This window comes from Saccopteryx bilineata, chromosome 5 (assembly GCF_036850765.1).
Source record: "Saccopteryx bilineata isolate mSacBil1 chromosome 5, mSacBil1_pri_phased_curated, whole genome shotgun sequence".
NCBI classification, from domain to species: domain Eukaryota; kingdom Metazoa; phylum Chordata; class Mammalia; order Chiroptera; family Emballonuridae; genus Saccopteryx; species Saccopteryx bilineata.
In genome coordinates this window covers 138,288,482-138,311,328 of record NC_089494.1, presented here as the reverse complement: position 1 = coordinate 138,311,328, position 22,847 = coordinate 138,288,482, and the positions used below count along the sequence as shown (strand labels likewise).

Here is a 22,847-nt window from a genome sequence, read left to right as displayed (position 1 = left end):
GAAAGGGACGAGCTCAGTGTCTGGGGAGCTCGCTCGAGCGCGACAGGAAGAGGAGGCAGTTTGGCGGATCCGGCTGCGCCTGGGAAGCCGGTGTGAGGAAGGGGTCGCGGTGCGGGCTTCTCCTCGGGGACAGAGGGCCGGGCGGGGTCGGCCGGGGCCCGCGCGCCTCCCGCACCTGCCCTCGGTGCCGAATCCTGGGCGGTGCCTTCCCGAAACGGGGCTGATTGACGTCGCTCACGTAGAACAAAATTTCGCACGTCCGTCTGTCCGTTCTGCTCTTTCTGCCTCGTCGACCTCCTGCTTGTCTTTCCCGGCAGCGAGAGCCTGGTGCCAGGTGGCCCAGAAGTTCACGGGCGGCATCGGAAACAAGCTGTGCGGTGAGTGCGGGTGCCCCGGGGGCCCCCGGGGCCCGGGGCGCGAAGCCACTTCTCCGCTCTGCTCCGCCAGCAGCGCAGTCGGGGTCACCCGGGCCCGGGGCGGGCTGGGGCCGGGGGGCCGGGCGGGCGGGCGGCTGACCGAGGTCCGCGCCCGTGTCCTTGACCAGCTCTGCTCTACGGAGACGCCGAGAGGCCGGCGGAGAGCGGCGGGAGCGAGCCCCCGCGCACCGCCTCCCGCAAGGCCGCCTGCGCCTGCAGCCAGAAGCCCTGCAGCTGTCCCCACGCGGGCGTCAACTACGCTGGTCTGCGCGCAACAGGTGAGGGCGCCTCGCGGGGCCCCGGGAGCCCCCGTCCCCGCTCTGCCGCGCCCCCCGCTGTCGGAGGGACCGGCGCCGGGAGCCCAGCCCCAGGCTTCCAGGTGGAGCACGGAGGCGGACCGTAGGAGAACCTTCGGCTGGAAGGGAGACACAGCGGAGGCCTGCTCCCTGGGTCCGAGACCCGGCTTGGCGCTGGGCGCCCGCGTAGCGAGGGGGCTCCGGGGCCGCGGCGTTCTTGCTCCGGCGCCACCCCCGGGGCTGCGGGCGGCCGAGGTGCCTGCGCGCGCCGAGCTCCTGGTCGGCTTTTTCGTGCCGCTGAACCTTCAGGTGGGACTCGGTTTCCAGTCCAGAATTGTAAACACTTTCTAGGTCTTCAGCTCACAAGAATAATTAATCTATAGCTGCAATTCACAGAAGAACGATTCTATTCACGTGAGACCTGCACGCGGTTTTGTTCCCTTGCCTTTACACGTCTAGTCATCCAAACACGCACGCGACACACACACACACACACACACACACACACACACACACACAGGCTTTGGAAAACAGCAGCCCTTCCTAATAAATCGGAGATCCTGACTTTTTGCATGTCCCGTTCTGCCTGGTTTGCCCAAAGGCATTCCTGAAACATTTCTGACATGAAGAATTTTCATAATAGTTTAGGACGATTCCCCGAGAAGTAACATTTTAGGACGAACCCCTGTAAAGAGGAACACACTCTTAAAAAAAAGAAAAGTAAACAAGTTTTGAAATGCAAGAATTCATTTAAGGTGAGGAGGAGAAATCTTAATTTCTTTCATTCCATCGTCTTTGAAAAATGCCTCCCTTTTAAAGCTAACTGCATTTCCAGAAGATTTTTTTTAAACATACAATTCCTCCCTTCAGAGAAATTACTGGATCAAGATCTTGCATGGGTATTTCTTTAGCAAAACTACAATGTGGCCTTTTAATTCCATCCCGTAGACCTGCTGCCGGCCTGCGATGGAGAAGGACCCACCCTGGCGTTTCTGCAGGACGTTATGGATATTTTGCTTCAGTATGTGGTGAAAAGTTTCGACAGAACAACCAAAGTGATTGATTTCCATTATCCTAATGAGCTTCTTCAAGAGTATAATTGGGAATTGGCAGACCAGCCACAAAATTTGGAGGAAATTTTAATGCATTGCCAAACAACTCTAAAATATGCAATTAAAACAGGTATTGTCTCATCAGAAATAATAAAGCTCTTTTTCTTTCACAATCTTTATTTTTACTATAAAATAGTTTCTGTTTTATGGAGTTATGGATATGTTCAAGTTTACAAAATTATTTTCATCATTAAAAAAATAGTAACTTAAAATGATTCAAAGCAAAAGCACCCTTTACTATCACTGTTAATGCTTCTGTGGTTGATAATTTCAGAAACATTAATTATAAATCATTATATTTTATATTGTACCTATTTGGCCATGGGGATTAACCACTGACTTAAAAACAACCATTTGCCAGCAGAAGCCAGTAGAAGGGACCCAAAATGCAGGAAAAGGGGGAATGTGGAAATGAACATTCAAAAAAAAAAACATGATCTAAACAAAAGCTGAAATACTAATTGGTAATTTCCTTGGCATAGAAATGGTCAGGAACTAGACAAACCATCCTATGCAATTATTGAACCAGAAAGATAATATTTTGGCATTGTCTCAAATGGCCGACACTTTATATTTGAACTCCAGGTTGTCTTTATTTTTTAAAGAAACCGACACAAAAGAAAACACAATTCAAAATGCCTTAACAATTCAGCCATATTATACAAGGATGTGTGCTTCTCACACTCTCTGCGTATAAGATAAAAAAGGAAAGGGGCTGAAGAAAGTCAGATAGCTCTAGGGGCAAATGTATCGCTTTTTCACAGTACTCTTCATACTCTGGTATAGTGCCAGGTGTACCATTTGCTTGAATGCAGTCTAAGTTTTCATTTTGTCCACATAAAGTCAGCTGTTTCTCTCCCAGGTCATGATTACTCCTTTCTTTTCTACATCGTCTCTGAACATCCTGCTACGTGGTGGCACAACACTTCATTAAAGCAGTAAAAATAAGTATGACTGAATTTTTCTGGGGGAAGGGAAAGGGAGAGATCTTGTGGATCTAAATTCATCTGTGGCTAATTGATTTGAAGCTGAATTTGATCTGTATCATTCTAAACAACAAACATTTTTAAAATGTTTGCTGTGTGATTTTAGCTCTTTGTGTGTGTGTGTGGAGGGGCTTTTTGCACATTCTTTATACCAATGGAGAGGAAAGGTATGCATAGAAAAAACCTTGGGAAACTGATTTACTGAATTATTAATATCCACCTTTGTGAGACTGTAGATTTAGAGCTAGACACATAGGGAAAGGAATTTAGCTTGGTGATTTCTATCAAACTCAGTCTGTGCAGTATGATTTTTGAAGGCTTATTGGATATCATTCTCAATTATGGTCACGGAAAATCCACATAATGTGTGTGTGTGTGTGTGTGTGTGTGTGTGTATATATATATATATATTATATATATATATATAATATATATATATGGCATTAAAGATTTCTTTCCTCCCTGTCTATAAGAACAAAACTGAACAATGCTTTTAATTCATTTTTGTTTGACCCATTACACCAACCTAATATTTAACTGTTATTAGTAAAATGCTTCTTATTGTTGTTTTGCTACCAAATCAAAAAGAATCCATACAAACTTTTACTTCTTCATCCTTTAAAGCTGATAGTGTCTGAAATACAATTTAAAGAATTAAGATAATGGGAATTGAAAGTCAATGAAAGTAATTCTATCTGTCAGTGTTTCACTTAGTGTCAGGAAAACATGAATCAATTTAATACTTTGATTTTTACCAAAATGCTTGTAAAACTTTTGGTCAAGTGTAGCTCTGATGCATGAAGTTCAGAAAAAAATATGATTTAGTTGGATTTCTAACATGTCATATCAATGTTAATTCAATATCAATAGGATGCATGACATACATAGTCATCTGGTCTTTCCTCCTACCCTCAAATAGCATTTTAAACAATTAACAGCAGTCATCTTCTCTTTCTAACTAGCAGGTTTATAGGATTTTATGCTGCAACTTGACAACTGGTCCTATTTAGGGTCTATAAAGTCGTTACTACCCTGCTCCCATTAAGCATTTTCATACTTCTCAGTAGATATTTTTATAAAATGCATCTTATCACCTGCTTTCTACTAAGAGTCCTTAACCTAATTTCCACCTGGGCTCCAAGCTTAGAGAGGAGTGAGAGGCAATGGGGAAATACTCTTAAATGATGCCGCTGCGTTTTGTTAATACTACCTTTGTAAGAAATGTCAGGACTGAAAGCTGCCAAGAATAATAGAATCCTGGAATAATTGGCATTTGTGGGGTTGGGGGGTCTTTATATTTGGTGGTGGTGGTAGTTGAGTGGTTGAGTGGTTAAATATTGTCTTGAATCTTGTCAGTAAACCATCAGACAAAGGAATTGAAGTGTCATTAAGGGAGGCTGTCCTTGGGAGCCTGTTACCTGGACATAGAGCAGTTTGGCAACTCTGGGCTCCTCCCCAGCTGACTGTGGACAAGTAGTCTGTGCATCCTTCCTGGTCCATTTACTTGATCTGTGGGAAGCATTTCAGAGCTGGGACAGGCTCTAGTCTCACCTTTCAAACTTGTGGTGACCCTGGCTGCGCAGGCTCTGGTGGCCACCAGATTGCTGGTGCAGAGCCTGGCGGCACAGGGCCCAGGTGTGCGCAGCAGCAGCAGCAGTGGTAACAGCCAGGTGCGGGGCTGCCCAGAGGCGGGCAAGCTCCTAGGCACGTCTCTCACACCCTTCCACTCACAGAGCCCTGCCTGGATTCGCCTGCAGTTTGTAAGGGTTATGCAAAGGGAGCAGAAATAACATTTCTGCAAAATATTTCTACAGAAATCGAGAGATCATGTTGTTCCGGCCTGTCAAACTATCTCCCTGTGTATTGTTACATCCTCATCAGAGAATGCAAAATTTGAGGGAAGGCGAAATGGGAGACCAAGATAAAAATATATATAAAAGGGAAATGGCCATTGAACCACCAGACTTATTTCCACAGTTTCCCAAAGGCAGACTTCAGGAAAAGGCCTTCTAACACCCTGGGCCACAACACACTTCTTGGATTCCCTTTCCATTTTATGCAGCCAATTTCATGCCAAAGTTTCCATAGAGTTAAATAGTGTGTGATAACAGACCCCAGCTTCACAGATAATGCATATGAATTGAGAGAGTAGATTAACGGATAGATTTGTTCGTCCTTATTCATTTCCTTGCTTTAAAGAAATGGCTTAAAGGACAGAAATGTAGGGACACCAGGAGGGAAAAGAGGGCTATGATTTCAGCAGTGAACTCTAATGAAATGGCGAGTCAATGAGGCAGAGAGGAGGGAGGGTTGTTCCAGACGGTGGGCCTCAGCAGGGGCAGCAAAGCAGGCTTTGTCGCTTTCTGTGGATGCATAGAGTGACAGGGTCAGCGTCAGAGGGCCTGGAAAAGAGCCGGAAAGATGGGAGGGCACTGTACGCGGCCGCAGGGAGGGAAAACAATGACGGAGACCAGGTTGAGAGCTGCACAAAACCCAATCTTTTGCAAATGTGCTCTTTTCTTTCCCAGTTCCTATCTTTTCCCTGTGTCTAATTGTCTAGCCACATGCCAGAGGCTGATAAGAGAGCACTCCAGTCTGAGAGATAAGCTCTGTGTTGACTTTTGTCCCTGTTTTCCCCATTGCTTTCTTTATCTTGTTTTGCCCATGCTGGCACGAGAGACTATCACATCCCCAGACTTCAGACAGGTGTCCAGTAAGTGGCAGGTGCCTTTTGATCAGATGCTATTTCCATAATTGTTCATCTACCCAAATTTTTCCTGCTAAACAAATCAGATTTATAGATAGTCTTTTATGGGGCAAGACAAGGAAATTGAATGCTAATGAGATACTTACCATCACATTTAAAATACCAGCCTCAGGAGTATTTGCATGTCAACCCTTTGGAGAGTCTTAGAGAGATCCAGAAATTAATTAGATAAGCCTTGCTAATGGACTGATCAGTCCATTGACTATATCTTCATGTATCTTGTTGACAAGACAGCCATGTGGAGTCGATTCAGCTTGATTTTAAACTGCAGCTATGGAGGAGTTCTGTTGTTCATAATTAAATATTTGGACAGAAAAGAATTGACAAGAATTAGGTGTGTCCATGCCATCTTTAGACAGTCATCATCACCTTTGGAATCCAGGGCAAATCTCTCAACTGAATGTCCTATTTTCTCACTTTTGCCTTGTCTTTGGTAATCATCAGTCATTTGTCACTAATATTATTATGAATGTTGGCATGCCTGGCGGATGACATGGTATGACTGATTCAAAACAGCTTCAACAAATAAGGATTTTTAGCAGCACGAGTATAAATAAGAAAAGGCTGTCTTTGAGCAGCTTTGGACTGCACTAGCATTTCATCTGCTAGGACATTGAAAGAATGCTAGGAAATAAGCTAGCGTCCACATTGCAGACTACATCTGCTGTTATCGTTATTTTTTCTCATTTGTTATTTTTAATAGGGAATATTTAAAGAATGATTCTTAGTGTGTGTTTTAAGGATACCAAACATCCAAAATAAGCCTCACTTGTTAGATAAAAATATTCCTTTGAGGAATATGTGTGTGCCTGTTGGTTTTCTGAATACAGATTTTCTTTCACTGAAGGATTTTTCAAGGTTCTTTAGCAAAGAAATTGTGTGTTTGAGAGGCATTTATTTGCTCAGAGTGCAGTCCTGAGTCCAGTATTTCATTTTACTCAGGGCATCCCAGATATTTCAATCAACTCTCCACTGGACTGGATATGGTTGGATTAGCAGCAGACTGGCTGACATCAACAGCAAACACTAACATGTAAGTAGTTAACTGTGTCTTTGTGTAATCCAGAATAATTATTAGTGAATCCATGGTCTTTATCCTACCTCTCATGTGAAAATCTCTTTTATTAAGTAGCCCCTAAAATAGTAATAGGAACATCAGATGTACATCGCTGTTCACTCTAGCTTGATAGAATAGAGTCCTGATATAACTTTGTGCAAAGCTATACAACACTTTTAAACAGAAAAGAGACCTTCTTTGCATTTTGGGTTTTTAGTTATGTACACTGTAAAATAGAAATGAGACCAGATGTTGTCATTCGAATAGTGTTATACGGCAATGTTTTTTATTCAATATGATAAATGACCCTTGTGCACTAAGCCAATAATTGATGCCCTTAACTTTAAGAATGTAAAAAAAATGATCAAACCTTTTAGAAGACATAATTTTCTCTCTGATTAATGTATAATTATAACATTTGTAAATGTGGGGTTTGAGAAAGGAACTGGTTCTGTGAGTATTGTAATGGTGAATTATTTCTCTGAGTTACATACATAAAATGTGGCCATTACCACATTTCAGGTTCACCTATGAAATTGCTCCAGTATTTGTGCTTTTGGAATATGTCACGCTAAAGAAAATGAGAGAAATCATTGGCTGGCCTGGGGGCTCTGGCGATGGGATATTTTCTCCTGGTAAATGATATTTCAACTTTTCTTTTTTATTCTTCTGGTATTCAATGCCCTATATGAACCTAGGAAATCTTAATGTTTAGTCTGTATTTCTGCTTAAGTTAAATAGGCAATCAAAGCACGAGTGTTGTTAAGTGCCCGTGATCATTGACCATGCTTCCAAGCCAACTACCCCATGCTGGAACATTAGTTATTTGTATTCAAAAACAGCATAAACAAGGGTGACACTTACCCAGTACTTCTACTGGGGCCCCCCCACACATGATGTATTCCTCATATGGAATAAAATAATAAAGATTCCTAGAAAGAGAATTCACTCTCCGATGCTCTTCCCAGAATAAGAGAAAGGAAAAGGGTAGTTTCATTTCATAAAGCATTCTCTGTTTAAGAGGGCATGGCAGGCAGAGCTACTTAATAGATCCTAAGTACCTTGTCCCTTTCAAACAACAAGCAGAGAAGCTGATTTACATTAATTTCCATAAGGGCAGAGGAGTGCCTAGAGAGACAGTTTGTTAGAGCTAAAAGAGTGATGATTTCTTCAAGGATTTTCTCATCCCTTCTCTTCTTTATCACGCCGCTCAGTCTTTCCCATCCTGCCTTTTATCACCCGCCATTGTGTCCCCCTCCATTATTTACACCTCTTCCAGACAAGGGAATCAGCCTGAGGCGAAGCCCTGCTCTTGGGTACCCAGGTGTGTTGGTGGCTTTGGTTTGATGAAGAGAAGAGCCAGAATTTAGGAAGACAGTGGGGAAAGAGTCGCTGACCCAGGGAAAAGACACCTGGTGTGCAGATCATCACCTAATCAGTGGCAGGGAGGAGGTCATCATAATGGGCTGGGTGCTCCCCTAGGGCACAGTCCACGAGCCAGTACCACTCCTGCTGCTGTGCCAGGCCTAGCAAGACCACAGTGTGCTCTCTCTCCAGCAGATCTGCAAAGACAAAGGGCTGCTGAGGGAGAGAGAATAAAACCAGGTGGAAAGAAGAAATGATGAATGAGCAGCAGTGGCCTCGAGGCCGGGGCTGAAATCCAGCAGCTCTACTGACAGGCTCAGATTGGCTCATTTATTTTATGTTTTTAAAGACATAGCATTTTTTTTTCAGGTGCTGAAAAAAAGCCTGTTAGTGAAATTGCAGGGAAAATTAGCCTTTTCTTTTTAAGTCATTGAACACCAGCTGTGATGAATTTTGAAACTTAGTACTTAGTTGTTCTCTGGAAAAATTATTCCTTATTAGGGGAATTTTGTCATCATGCCTGAAACTGATGCTCTTTTCTTTCTCTCTCTCCCTTCCTTCCTTCCTTCCTTCCTTCCTTCCTTCCTTCCTTCCTTCCTTCCTTCTTTCTTTTTAGCAAGAGAGAGACAGGGACAAACAGGAAGGGAGACAGATGAGAAGCATCAACTTGTTGCCACACCTTAGCTGTTCGTTGATTGCTCTGTCACATGTGCCTTAATGGGGGGAGGGCAGGGGGGGAGCTCCAGCTGAGCCAGTGATCCCTTGCTCAAGCCAGTGATGCAAGCCAGCAACATTTGGGCTCTAGTCAGTGACCATGGGGTCATATCTATAATCCCAAGCTCAAGTCAGATGAGCCTGTGCTAAAGCCAGCAACCTCGGGGTCCTCAGAGTCCCAGGATGACGCTCTATCTACTGTGTCACCACCTGGTCAGGTTGGAGCTGAAACTCTTAACATTTAAGGCATTTTCAAGAGCAATTAAGTAGGATTTGAGATCAACATTACTTCTAACTTTATTTTTCCTCCTCTTACAAGGTTGGAGACATGACTGAGTTGTCCCTGAGGCAGCCAGGAGCATCCTGGGCTCTGTTTTAATGGTTTTCAAGAAGTAGGAGAGAACATCTGCTCCTGTGGACCCAAAAATGTTGACTAACGTGGCTTGGGCAAGGCCTAATTTACCTGGCTGGTCTTGAAACCCACCTGCCCCAGAAAATGGACTCTTTCTGGCAGTTCTGTTAGGCCAGGCATGGGCTTAGGCTCCCCACCACCCTCGTCAGTGACAGGGAATGATCAAGAGAAGAGGCAGACAAGACTTAAGCTTGATCATAGGGCTCCTTCCTTGGACCCTAAAGACCCAAAATGGAACCTGTAGATGTCATGCTACAATGTAATGTAGACACTGTAAAGTGGGGAGGGGACAGAAGGGAAGGCCATTGGCAACCTGTTTCTTCTCTGCCCTCTATAGGCAGTACAGAGGAAAGGTGGATAGCATCCTTCATCACTAATGGAAGCCTTTCTAGGTAGCAGTCAGCCTTGTTCCTGGAGTAAAGGGTCTTACTATTTAAGGGTGGGGATAAGGGGAAATGCACATATTATGTGCCTGAGGTCTGAAAATCCCTTTGTCTGGGACTAAGCATGAAGAGTTGAATCTGTGGCTGAATATATAGCTCAGCTGTTTGCCTTATGCCTCCATCTATCACATCCAGAGGCTTCGTGCTTCATGGAAAGTCCTTTGGGACTTCTCAAAGAAATCTGTTTATGTGAAGTCACTTCTGCCTAACAGCCAGAGAGAACTGAGCACTCGTCACTGCTCAGCAAGTCATGAAAGGCTGAGGGGGAAGAGGAAAGGCTTAGTCACAAACCTTTTCCTGTCTCCAGGTTTCTCCCAGTGATTCAGGCCTGGCTTGTGAAGCCTGTCTCTGGAAGGCGCGTGGGCAATAAGAGCATGCAGGACTTGTGCCTCCATCCTCCTGCCTGTGCTGCACAGAGCAGCCTGCTCTGTCTGGAGGCCGGAAGCCTCTTTGGCCCTCTCAGGTTGCTAAACTCTTAGCCGGAGAGTGAGGAATTCTGCCCCTAATACACTCCTAGGGGACATTTGGCAATGTCTGGAGACATTTCTGGTTGTCACTCTAGGGAGCATAGTGCTGCTGGCATCTGGTGGGTAGAGGCCAGGGATGCTGCTAAACACCCTACAATCCCACAAGGCACAGGACAGTCCTCCACATGTAATTATTCAGCTCGAAATACCAGTAAGTGCGGGATCGAGAAGCCACAGCTAGAGTGCCAGCTCCTTTAAAAGCTGCTCTATTTCCCACCAGCATCCTCACAGTCAGACTTTTAGACAAGGTGTCTGCTCAGAACAGGTCTGACCTAGATTCTGCTTGTCACATGTCTCTGGGGTCCAGAAGTAGGAATCGTCCTCATTCTGATTGATGACAGAGCCAAGATCTGGTTGGCGACCGCTCTGTGGTGGCTGCCTGCTTGAGTCAGAGCCCAGGGCTCATGAGGCAAATATCGTACCCTGAGTGAGCCACTCAACCAAGTACAGAGAGCCCTGCTACTCCTCAACCACGTGGAGGGAAGGGAGCTCAAAGTATTCACATAACAGCAGGGCCAGGGCATGGCCTCCGTGGGTGAGAGGGGGAGACGGTACCTTCATCTGCCTCATGATCTCACAGCTTCCATGCCAGCACATTCATTTGCATGCACAATATTATCTTTTTCCTGGATAGCAAAAATCCTAGCCTTTCCAACAATCCTGGAGGAAAGCTCACTTGCTTGCTTAGCAAATAAAACTCTACCTATGAGATACAAATTTTATTGAATGAAATCCTTGACAGTTTTAGGATGACAAAGTAAAGGTAATTCAATATAAACTTAAAATTCCCTTAGTTGCATGTCTTATTAAACAAGATTTTGTTATCTATTACGATTATGTTTTAATAATATCTTTAAGAGAGAAGAACTGTTTAGCAAAATTAACAAATGAGTACAACGAGATGGGCTTGGGTGTTTCTTCCCATTCTGTAAGAATTGTTAAACCAGTCCACATCATTAACAGCAATTGGTTTGTCTCAGTTCAAGTGCAAGGTACTGTATAAACTGAAGGGAGAAGAAATGAGTCTTCTATATGAGAATATAAGATTTTCCTAAGCCTCGCGCAGAATGACCCCACTCACAAGCTGGCAAGGAAGGTAGCCATTTCTCAGTTCTCAAACGCTTCGTCAGAGAGCTCCCAAGAGAAGAACCAATTACAGTTACTCTTAGTGACAGAGATGGGTGTGGAGAAGGAGCATCCATCTTATGGTTGGGCCCAATGCTCCTTCGCTGGACACTCAACTAGTGCTTGAGTCTGAGGATTCAGTTTAAGGCGAGCCAAAAAGGTCTTCTCCCTGTGTCCGAGGAGGACGAAGCTAGTGGAAGTAGGGATGTAGCTTGTGTGTACAGTGGTGACAGACTAGAAGAGATAATTGTGCTGCTGTTACTCTAGGTGGAGCCATTTCTAACATGTATGCCATGCTGATCGCACGCTTCAAGATGTTCCCAGAAGTCAAGGAGAAAGGAATGGCTGCTGTTCCCAGGCTCATTGCCTTCACGTCTGAGCATGTACGTGGTTTAGTTCTTTTCAAGTTTAAGATTCTATTCCGTAAACCCCAGGTTGAAGGAATGCTATTTGGAAATGCTTTATCCCCAGAGGTTTTCTTTCCAGAAGATACTTCTTGGAAAAGAAAAGAGAGAACAGCTGAGTGGTACAATGGGGTGAACTCTTCCTCTTTGAAAGTCAGATAACTCTCAAAGGGAAAGGAGGATTTTTTATCTGCAGTCCCTACACTTCACTTTTTAGTAATAACATCGTGTGTTGGGGGGAGGGTAGGAGGAGAGAAAGCGGAGTAGCTATGAACTCATTTGGACTATCGATACTCTGCCTGTATAACACAAGACTCAAAATACCTTGTTAATACAGTCTCTGTGTTTAATAATTCTGATCAGATAGTCTAGCCTCCTGGTACCTGAACCACTTAATGCTAACCTTTGGTGGACTTAACCAGAGGGTTTATCACTGTGGAGAAATGGCCTAGTGATCTGTCATAGCTGATCTCTGGGCCAGATCTGTCTCAGTCAGTCACAGGCTGCTACTCACCATCAGGCTGCTGGCCTGCAGGATGCTGAGAGCTCAGGCCTCCCTTCTTGAATGCTAGGGCATGGTGTTCCATATTCTTTCCATGGCTTTGCAAGTAGCCGTTCTCCCCACTGCCACGAGGCATGGAAACCATGGTTCGTCCCATCCACATTCCCCGGAGATCACAGCTCTGCTGGGCTGCCATGCTCTCATACAGCACAGTGAAGGGCATCAGGCCCAGAGCCACACTGAGGCTGTGTGAGCAGTATCCTGGCACGCTGTCTCCCACCACACGGCCCTGCCACGGACCGAGGATGTTCTTACGGTGTTAGCTAAGCTGTGTGATTTCTGAGATCATTCCTTCACAACTTTGCCTCAAAGTATCCTAGGGTCTGGGAAACAACTGCCTTGAAGATCAAGAAACCCTTTGATGGTTGGGGAAATGGGTAATGGAGAGGGAAGCAAGGGGTCTGTGGGGAAACTAGAAACTCCTGAAAGATGTCAGTCAGCAGAAGCAGGGAACCGCAATGGGCCTCATCTACTGCGGGACTTTTCTGTGTATTTTTTAAGTGGTGTGTGTGTGTGTGTGTGTGTGTGCGCGCACACACACACACATGCACACACACGTTTGTTTATAACAAGGAAACAAAGGGCAAGTACAGGTGGAAAACAGTGAGTACAATTCTTAATCACAGCAGTCGCCATGAAATCAAAGGAATCAGTAATGCATGTTATCCAGTTATCTGTAGCATATTGTTTTTAGTCACATTTACTACAAATTTGGTGACTTAAAACAACACAAATTCAGGAACATACTCCCAGGTTTCAGGGATTAGGATAGAGCCCACGTTGGGGAGGAAGGCACTGTTCACCTTACTAGGCCTGGCAGCCCAACAGCAGCTGTTTCTCATTACTCAGCTTCTCCAAGGGAAGAAAAACGTTATGTAGTTGTTTTTTTCTAATTAGTATTTTCCTGCAGTGGATTTGGACCCTTGCAGTGGATTAGTTCAATGTTCTTATATTCTCAGTCTCAAAAATTCCACATGATGTCATATTGGGGATCTTTTTCTTTTGGCTTCTGTGCTGATTGTACAACTTGAAACGAGGTTGGCCGCCGCCACACTGTCCTGCACTCACTCTGGCTTCTGCATGAGGTTCTTGGGCACAACCTTCACACAACTGATTTAACCTTGCCCAGAAAGTCAGCTCACATGGCCTACGAGTAATTTTGCTTATTTTCTTGATATTGCCAACTTGAAGTCAAAGTCTTCATTTCTAAGGGAAAGAAAGGTAGTTTGACACTCTCTCTTCTTTCCTCTATCTCTAGCCATCTGCATAATTATGAAAGAACATTTGAATTATAAACCTTCCCTAAGATATTGACTGGTTTTAACTGCAAGTGTATTTTTGAGAAACAACCTGTTTTTTAATGTGTAATAATACTTATACCTGATAATTATTTGACCATTTCCAACACACTTCCAATATACATTAGCTTTTGATTCTCACTACAATCTTGTGGAACTGGCAGGACAGAGATTGCTATCACTGTTTTTAAAATGAAGAGGCTATGAGACAGAGCCAGGGTTAAATGGATTTCCTGACTCCCAGGCCAGTGAGACCTGCCTTGACTACCAATGTAGAAACCAGATTAAAAGATTCAACAACAAAGTTTTGTACACCACGGTTCAGCTATTGACAACATTTTCCACCTTCCCAATCGCATTTCCACCAAGAGCTTTTTTTGTGTGTGTGGAAGTGATGCTAAGTTGTTACCTCCCCCAAATAAAACCTCCTCATTATCACATAGGGCTAGGCTGGAGGGGGTTTTCAGAGTTTATTGAAAACACTCCTATATCTCTGAACACTTCATCCAAATCATTCTGGACAGGTGAGCCCTTAAAAGTAAGCCCTGCCCTTGAAGCTCTAGGTAACTCGACCCCCAAGGTCTAGTTCCTTCTGGGCTCCTTTCTCTGGGCGATTCCATTCCACTATCATTGGGTGGAGCTCCTTCCCACTTCAAGCCAAGCTGTATATTCTAGTTCTTTCCGATTTCACTACCCCCGTGTCTCCATGAGCCCCAGAAATAGTTCTCCACAGGCTAAAGAAAAAAAATTACTGGGATATGTCTCAAATGCTTTTTCTCCAGGCAAAACAATTTCCATCTTTGTGTAGAGATTGCTCTTCTGGAGAAGGGGTTGTGGGGGGCTTCTGAGAGGGCCCCGTGAGGAGGTGGAGGCTGCACCCGGTCTTGTCTCACTTCACGTACTTCGAGCATTTCTAAGGCTCACAACTTTTGAGAAATCAGACGAGAGCCTCATAAAACACTTGTGTCAGTGCTGGGAGATAGGATATCTCATAAACATGAGGTAACTTAAAATGAAAATGAACATAAAGAACCTTTGTCTTATAAATGAAGAAACCAAGCCCCAGAGGTGGAAGATGCTTTGCCCAAGGTGTCACAGCCACATTGGCAGAGTCAGAGCTAGAGCCTCAGTTTCCCAACAGTCCCAACACTGCCGTTCGCCTGCAGGATGGAACGACTTGAGCACCATTCCCTAGCTGGCTGCTCTGTCCCCACTTGTAGCGCTTTTTCTCAAACCTTATTTTCCCTGTGTTCGTTATTCTAGAGCTCGTGTAATTTCCTGATCTGTTGAGCCTGGTCAAGTTACGGTCCTTTCTTCTGTTCTGAGCACTGAGTTAATAACTTGACATGTTTAGAGCCATCAAGATGGAAATGGTATTGAGAAATTTTGTCATCTTCCAGCATCCAACCTAAACTTCACATAGTCCTAGCCGGGCAACTCGGTTAGAGCATCATCCTGAAGCACAGAGGCTGCAGGTTTGGTCCCCCAGTCAGGGCACATGCCAGAGCAGGTTGGTGTTTCTGTCTCTCTTTGACTCTCACCCTTACTCTCTCTAAAATCAATAAAATAAACATTTTAAAAAATTCACACATATAGGAAGGGAGGGGTCATTCTTTATTTTCTAAATGACCCATCTCCCTATCTCTCTCTCTCTCCCTCTCACACTCCACCAAAAGAGCTTCCTATTTGTTCCTATCAAACTACCTTGGTGAAATTTTTACTGGAACTAAATTAAACAAATAGGATTGCTGTGACGAACATTAGAAGAAGTAAATAAATCACTGAGTTAAAACAAGAGAAAGCATGAAAGCTTTGAGCAAAGAGCTCCAAGTTATTTTCCTCCAAAATATAGAATCACAAAATCTCAGACTCGGGCAGGACCTTACAGATCATCTGCTTCAGTACTCATCCTTTGCTAGAATCTTACCACCTTCAAAAATCTTCAGTGACAAAAAAAAAAAGGCGAAAGTTAATCTGCGTTTAAGGTCCTTTATTGAGAGTAGGTTTAGAAATAAGCTATGATCCCAGCTTGATAATTTCTCTCTCTCTCTCTCACTCTTTCACTTTCTCTCTCTCTGAATCCTTTGAAAGCCCCAACCACGAACTTAATTCCAAATTCCTCTTATTTCTTCATGTGACACAAGATCTTCCAGAAATAGCTTCAGTGAAATAGCATACTTGTGTAGGAAAAATACTCTTCACAATCATAAGAGATGCTGCCTCCTTCAGACCAGTCATGGAACTCACGCACTCCAGTCTTCACTAGCCAGGCCCAGCCCCATCCATGTCCCCTGAGCCAGTCACCAACTTTCTGCCTGGGCCCCACATGGCCTCAGCCCACTTCTTTGGGGAAATGATTTTCTTAGTTGCTTTGGAAAGATGTTTTTCATATCACAACACTATCTGAAAGGGTTTCAATTCCAAAAATAGTTGTGTTTGATGAAAAACAAAACAAAGCAAAATGAACAGCAATCCAGGCAGCTTGGAAAAGGATATCTCCCATGTAATGATTCCCCTTAGACAGAAAGTTAGACTGACAGAACTGTCAGTGAGTGAAATTGTGAGCCAAGTTCAGTCCCCTTTGGCACTCCCTGCTCTGCCTACTTTTGCTCTCATGCCCTCATCACTTCTGAGTTATTTTCTACTCCACCCAAACCTGTCAAAACCTACTGTCCAGAAAGAACCTGAGAGCCAAGAAAATGACTATAAAACCCAAATGTTGGGGGGGGGGGGGTAGTTTTCACTGCAGTAGGAGACAAAGGAATGAGGCCACAAGGCCCAAGTACAGCCACTGGCCAGTGAGGCGGTTCTCTTTCCCTTCCCTCATTCACTCAAGGATGTGTATGCCAGGCTTTGCCCCAGGTGCCAGGGCAACAACAGTGCACAGAACGGACTCAGTGCTTGCATTCAAGGAGCATAGATTGTACTGGGGGAGAAGAGGAGGACAGGGAGGGGACGATCTCCCTTCCCAGTGCCCCCGAGGTCACATTCCACATTGGCTGACTGACTCCCTTGCCCTGAGTGCCAGGTCAGGAGTAATTGGACAGACTTCTTTTTCTTTAGGTTAGTAGCCTGGTCGGCAAACTGTGGCTCATGAGCCATATGCAGCTCTTTGGCCCCTTGAGTGTGGCTCTTCCACAAAATAGCACGTGCGGGTGCTACCTTGTTAAGGAATGTACCTACCTATATAGTTTAAGTTTAAAAAATTTGGCTCTCAAAAGAAATTTCACTCATTGTACTGTTGATATTTGGCTCTGTTAACTAATGATTTTGCCGACCACTGGGTTAGTGGATAAAGCCCATAAGCTTTGGAAGTGACTAGAAATGATGGCAGGCTCTGCTAACTCCCAGGACATGACCCCAAGTTAGCTACTTTATTTTCTTCCTTGTCTCTAAAATGAGAATTATGATACCCAGCTCACATAGTTGTTGGGAGGGTGGCGTGAGATAATACATGCCAACAGGTAGAGCATGGTGCCTGGCCTTTGGTAAGCCCTCCACAAATGGCAGTAACATTGCTTCTCTAACCAGGCCCCTACCGTGCCCCATGTTGGGGAGAGTCCAGCCCATCCAGGAGGCAAGATGGAGGCAGCAGGGAGAGCAGTGACATGTCTGGGAATGTATCTGGGAGCAAATTATTGCCTTACAATGGCTATGGCCCCTCTCCCAAAATACCAGAATGATACTAAAAGACACAGGTGGGGGAGATGCGCAGGTGAAGGTAACTAGATACCAAGGGCCACCTTAGTAATCTGTATGTTCCATGAACCTGGAAGACGATGTCTCTGAAGCCCTGTGATCCCAAAGATGATTGATTCTGAGCCTCAGTTAAATATCTGGATGTGACTAGCAATGGCTTGAAAGAATTACTGCAGTTTTCCAAACCACTTATGTATGGCCAGTAACCACTGCCACCATCACAGCCACCTAGCCTGTGTAGGTTCACATTTGATTTGAATAGATCGTAATGAAACAATGGAGCCAAGAACTGGTGGGCCATTACCTTTATTCCTAGCTCGTACTCGGCAAGCGAGTAAACACAAACACACTGGGCTCCAAAACCCATTCATTTAGCACTCATAAAGCCACTGACACATCTGAGTTTTCCTAGAATCAAAGGCTCACCTCTGTTCCTCTTCAGCTCCCTGCCATCTTGCTTCCTGCCTCCTCTTCAACCACGTGGCCTCTCTCCCCTGAAACAACATGGTCTCTCTCTAAAATGGCGTCCTAGCTCCTCCTTTTAGAACTTTTTGGCACAAAAGCCCTCCTCCAGCACACATTAGCATAATCAAGCCTCTTCCCAAGCAGAAAGGCAATCAGCACTATCATGTGGCAGCAGCATCACATGAGCAGTGGCCATTTTTAACAAAGTGAGCATAAAAATCACATTTTACAAACTTATTTACCCAACAGCTTATCTAAATTGCAATAGAGGAAGAGAAACCAGCATGTCAAGAGACTGAAGTGATTTGTCTGAGAACTTTTCACCATCCCCTTCACTCCTCACCATCCCTAAGGACAAATCAGATTTATTGACCCATTAAAGAAGGAAGGGACTGATCTGCACTCTTCAGTCCCAGGGCTAGATGAAGGGAGGGGCTCATGCCTGTGGGTTCCCTTGTTCTCACTTTGGATAACCTCACCCCACTCAAACCCAGAAAGCCTGCTTATGTCTTAACTTGCAATTGTTTTATAACTATAAAATCCCATGCTTATTCATGCATGTTTTAAATGTCACCTGAATCATGTAGCCTGTATCTAGATTATTTGCAATATATTTGAAAAGATAAGAGAAATTAATCTTTATTGAATATAAATTAAAAGCCATATGGGTTTTAACATCTTTTATCCTGGAATCAAAATATGATTTAGTTCTAAATAAGTATTAGAATCTATCAGAGGGGCTTGTTGTTATTTTTCCAAAATCAGGGAGAGAGAGGCAAGAAGGGCATTCATCAGCTCGTTGTCCGGCTACTCTGTGGGTGAGCTGATTATCATAACAGTCTTGATGATTTATGGGACACCTCTGAATTCTCAGAGCTTCTAGTTTTTGTTCAGAGTTTTGCTTTCAGAACAGTTCATCTATTCCTCTCCTTCTGCCTTTGCACAGCCCTTCAGATGGTGAGGCCACACACACCACATGTTCCTCATGTCCTCTGCTCACGACCAAGCTTCCTCTGAGCTCTCTAGACCCTTGGTTTCCAGGCTTGGTAGTGTCCAGGATGTCCTGTGCTCTGGTTCATCAACATGTGGTTCCATGAAACATGCACTAAAAGTGATTCTCCACATGTTGTCCCACCAGCACGGAAGGATGGTGTATGGCCAGTAGACGCGGTTGTGGCGGCCATTCATATGCAGGTTCCCATTAGATTTGGGCAGACAGTAAAGAAACTGTGGAGCCAAAAACTGGTGGGCCATTTCTTTATTCTAGCCTCGCATCCAGCTGGCGAGAAAGACACAGTGGGAAAACACTTCCCTTTCCATTCAGGGCTCCCAAAGCCACTGACACATCTGGGTTTTCCTAGAATCAAAGGCCCCCGCCCGTCCCAGTCACCTCTGATTCCCCGTCTGCCAACATGGCTTTTTACTCCTCTCTGCACAAACTGGCTTCTCTTTCAGCACCCTGACATCTTGGTTTCGTCCTCCTTCCTCTCCTTCTTCCTCCTTCTAAAACATGACCTGTGTCCACAAAGACCCCTCCTCCAGCAACATTAGCATAACAAAGCCCCTTCCCAAGCAGGAAGTTAATTAGCAGTATCACCTTGGGCAGCGCCATTCACATAAGCAGCGGCCATTTTTAACAAAGTGAGCAAACATAAAAATCAAATTTTACAAACTTATTTGCCCAATAGATGGGCCATGTGAGCTGTCCTCGCTGCTTCTTCCTCATTAGGCAGCATCTTTGTTTTCCCCTCTCAAGTTCCTTCCTCTATGGGTTCCTTACTATTTGTGAACAATATTTAGCTATTTCCCTGCCCCCTTCCCTAAAAATATAAACAGTGCTGAGTACCTAATTTTCTTTTTTTCATGCCTCATACCACCTTTGTTCCCTGTCATGAAGCTTTCTATTTGGGCATGTGTTTAAAGTGTGTGCCATTGGGTACAGTGATCAATTATCCTGGTTAATTGCTCCTCTTTTGAGAATCCCTATTCTTTCTCATTAAAGACCAGACAAGACAACTTCCTCTCATTGACCAGGTGCACCCGATCTCTTATCCCCAATTTGCCATTTGGCAGTTTCCTGCTCAAAGCTCATTCATTGAGGGGCCTAATTTGAGTAGCTTGTGCTGCTCAGTGGGGCAGCTGTTTCCGCTGTTCTGTGGCCTCCTGCAGTGAGACTTAGCACTGTTTCCCTCTTTTCTGGAGTCACCCAGAGATATACTAAGTAAGCAAGAGAGAGCACTTTTTTTTCTAATGGGGGAGACAGGCATCTTTACAATTAAGCTTTCTCTTTTAGTTCCCAGGTATCTTGGTAACAAACATCTGCTTTGTCTTCCTGAGACTGTAAAATAGCTCTTTCTTGAGGAGCCACTTCACCCGCAGGTGTTGTAAAGTACCAAAAGCTACAGAATTAATATTAATATTTTAAGAGGCTTGGAGAACATTTTATTAATTTGGGTTAAGGTGTGCAGAGAAATTGTGAGAATAGTCTCTGTACTGTGTGATTGGCATTGTATTGTAAATGCAAAGGGGAGGAAAACATGGATCCCCACACATTCCACCACACCTGTGGGGAAAGGGGTGAATGGCTAGCCAGGTGCAGGAAGAGAAAAGCCAAAATAAACCTTTTCTTATAGCAATGAGCCATTTACGGACATTTGTCCCCACAGAAACTACCTCTCCTATGTAAATGCGTGTGGTTAACACGTGTGACTCTAGACAGAGAAATAGCAGAAAAACACTAGATAATATAGGAAAGCCTTTTAATATGTAAAGAGACATCTTTCTACCAATGTGTTGATTTGTAAATTTTGTTTTCTCCAAAAGGATGTATGGCTTGCAAATTGAACATGGTCCTATCATGTTAAAGGACATATGACTATAACCAATAGTGGTAAGGGGCTCCTAATTACAATATTTTCTTCTGTACTTCCCACTTACAAAACTATAAAAACTAAGTAGAACAAAGGGCCGGCGCGCTCTCCCTCAGATTCCTGTTGGAGTTCCCGCCGCTTGGCCAAGCTAGACAATAAAGTTTTGGTGTGTAATCGACAGACCTTGTTCCTGTCTTCGATGTTTTGGGTCCCTCCGGATTAGGATTAACATTTCTCATTATTTCTCAGCTACACTGGGCTTTTTAAACTCCTCCATTCCTGCCTCGTTTGCTGGGTTTACATTATTTGCTGCTGTTTTAAACCTGATTTCCTCTTGCTTACGAGACACACCCCCTAAAAATATGTGTGCTAGCAGTTTTTATGGAGTGTATTTAAGAATTCGAATGAGTCAGAAGTGGTCATTGGAAGGGAGAGTACACTCTGGAATTGAAACTTAACATTCCAGGCAGCAGCCTTTGGGGACGTAAATCGAGGCAGCGGCTCCCCTTGTGGACAGCTTAATGACCTGTAGTTAATAGTAAGAGGCTGCTGAGCAGATGCACTACAGCTGGGCTTGGGTGAGTCTCTCAGCTTTCCAAATGGCACAGAGATGCAGCCTTTAAGATTCAGATTCCCACCCGGAATCAATAAGCAAGAGCACAAAGATGGGGCGGTGCCTTGTCACGTGGCCTTTATCCACTCGGTGCTCTACTGGGAACTGATGCCTTCTCCCCAGGCCACCCCAGGCTGGACTGTCACCTGCACGATGAATAGCCCCTCCAACAAGCATGAGATGAAAAGTGCTGAATTTAAAGCCTATGTTTTCTCTTAAGTGCACACAATTTCACTGAACTTGAGAGAAACAGAGTATAATCTCTTAGTAGCAAAACAGAATTTTGGAAGCCACACATACAAGCTGCTGGGGGCAGCTGACGTGTTCTTCCTCCTTGTATATAAAATGGGCTTGGAGTACTACGTGTTGGGGCAGCAGATTCTTTTACAATTCCTGGTGTCTTATTATTCTCACTTAAAAGTCCAGCTGAATTTAATAACAACAACAAACAAGCCAAAAATTCAATTCAAAAATAGGCAAAGGACTTGTATAGACATTTCTCCAAAGAACATGTGCAAATGGCCAGTAAGCACATAAAAATATGCTCAGGGTCATTAATCACTGTGGGAATACAAAGTGAATCCATACTGAGGTATCCCTCCACACCCATTAGGATGACTGTTTTCAAAAAACAGAAAATAACTGTTGGAGAGATATAGAGAAACTGGAACCGCTGGGCAGTGCTGGGGGGAGTGAAAAATGGTGTAGTTGCTATGGAAACCGGTATGACAGTTCCTCAGAAATAAAATTATCATGTGATTAAGCAATTCACTTCTGAGTATTCCCAATTCATTAAAGGTGGGGCTCAAAGAGATTTCTGTATACCTGTGCTCACAATGCCATTATCTATCCACATGACCAAAAGGAGGAAGCAACCCACATGTTCATTGATGGATGAATGGAATAACAAAATGTGATGTATACATACAATGAATATGATTCAACATTGAAAAGGAAGAAAATTCTGACATCACCTACACATGGATGGCACTTAATGACATTATGCTCTGTGAAATTAGACAGTTACAAAAGGCTAAATAGTGTACCACTTCCGTGAGGTTCCTAGAATAGTCAAATTCCCAGACACAGAGTAGAGTGGCAGCCACTAGGGGCTGTTAGAGAGGCAAGGAGGAACGAGGAGTTGTTTCCTGGGAACAGAGTTTTGCAAGATGACAAGCATCCTGGAGATGGATGGTGGTGATGATGGCACAACCATATTAACATACTTAAGGCAACTGAATTATGCATTTTAAATGGTTAAGATGGTAAATTTTGTTATGTTTATTTCACCACGATTTTTTTCTAAAGCCCAAGTGAAGGATGTCTTCACTCAGCAACCCAGGCTTTGGAGGGACAGATTAGGAGGAGGAGAAAGGAAAGAAAAAGCTCAGAGAGTGGATCTTGACATTATTATATATGCAACTAATTGCAAATATTTTTTTTTACAGAGTCATTTTTCTCTCAAGAAGGGAGCTGCAGCCTTGGGCATTGGAACAGACAGCGTGATTCTTATTAAATGTGATGAGAGGTGAGCCTGAATATGCAACCCTTGTTGGTTAGCAATTTGCAAATCTCACACACGTATCTTTTAGTCTGAAAACAGGCGACGTGATGCAGCAAACCCGCCTCCATCTTGGCCACTGTCGTTCACTTTCTTTTTCATGTGGCTCTCTCTTGGAGTTCTGGGACAGTGTCGCTCAATGCCATGGGGTCTTC

At 44.1% G+C, this 22,847-nt stretch overlaps 1 protein-coding gene across 1 annotated transcript in view; it reads left to right on the top strand.

Annotated features, from left to right (window-relative positions):
- The window catches only part of GAD2 (glutamate decarboxylase 2), a 73,724-nt gene that overhangs the window by 799 nt on the left and 50,078 nt on the right, over nucleotides 1–22,847 (top strand). The window contains exons 2-8 of the mRNA XM_066281106.1: nucleotides 318–377; nucleotides 545–694; nucleotides 1,661–1,894; nucleotides 6,520–6,610; nucleotides 7,157–7,269; nucleotides 11,488–11,603; nucleotides 22,580–22,659. Of these exons, the coding sequence (XP_066137203.1) occupies nucleotides 318–377; nucleotides 545–694; nucleotides 1,661–1,894; nucleotides 6,520–6,610; nucleotides 7,157–7,269; nucleotides 11,488–11,603; nucleotides 22,580–22,659 (844 nt within the window). The remainder of the gene's footprint in view (nucleotides 1–317; nucleotides 378–544; nucleotides 695–1,660; nucleotides 1,895–6,519; nucleotides 6,611–7,156; nucleotides 7,270–11,487; nucleotides 11,604–22,579; nucleotides 22,660–22,847) is intronic.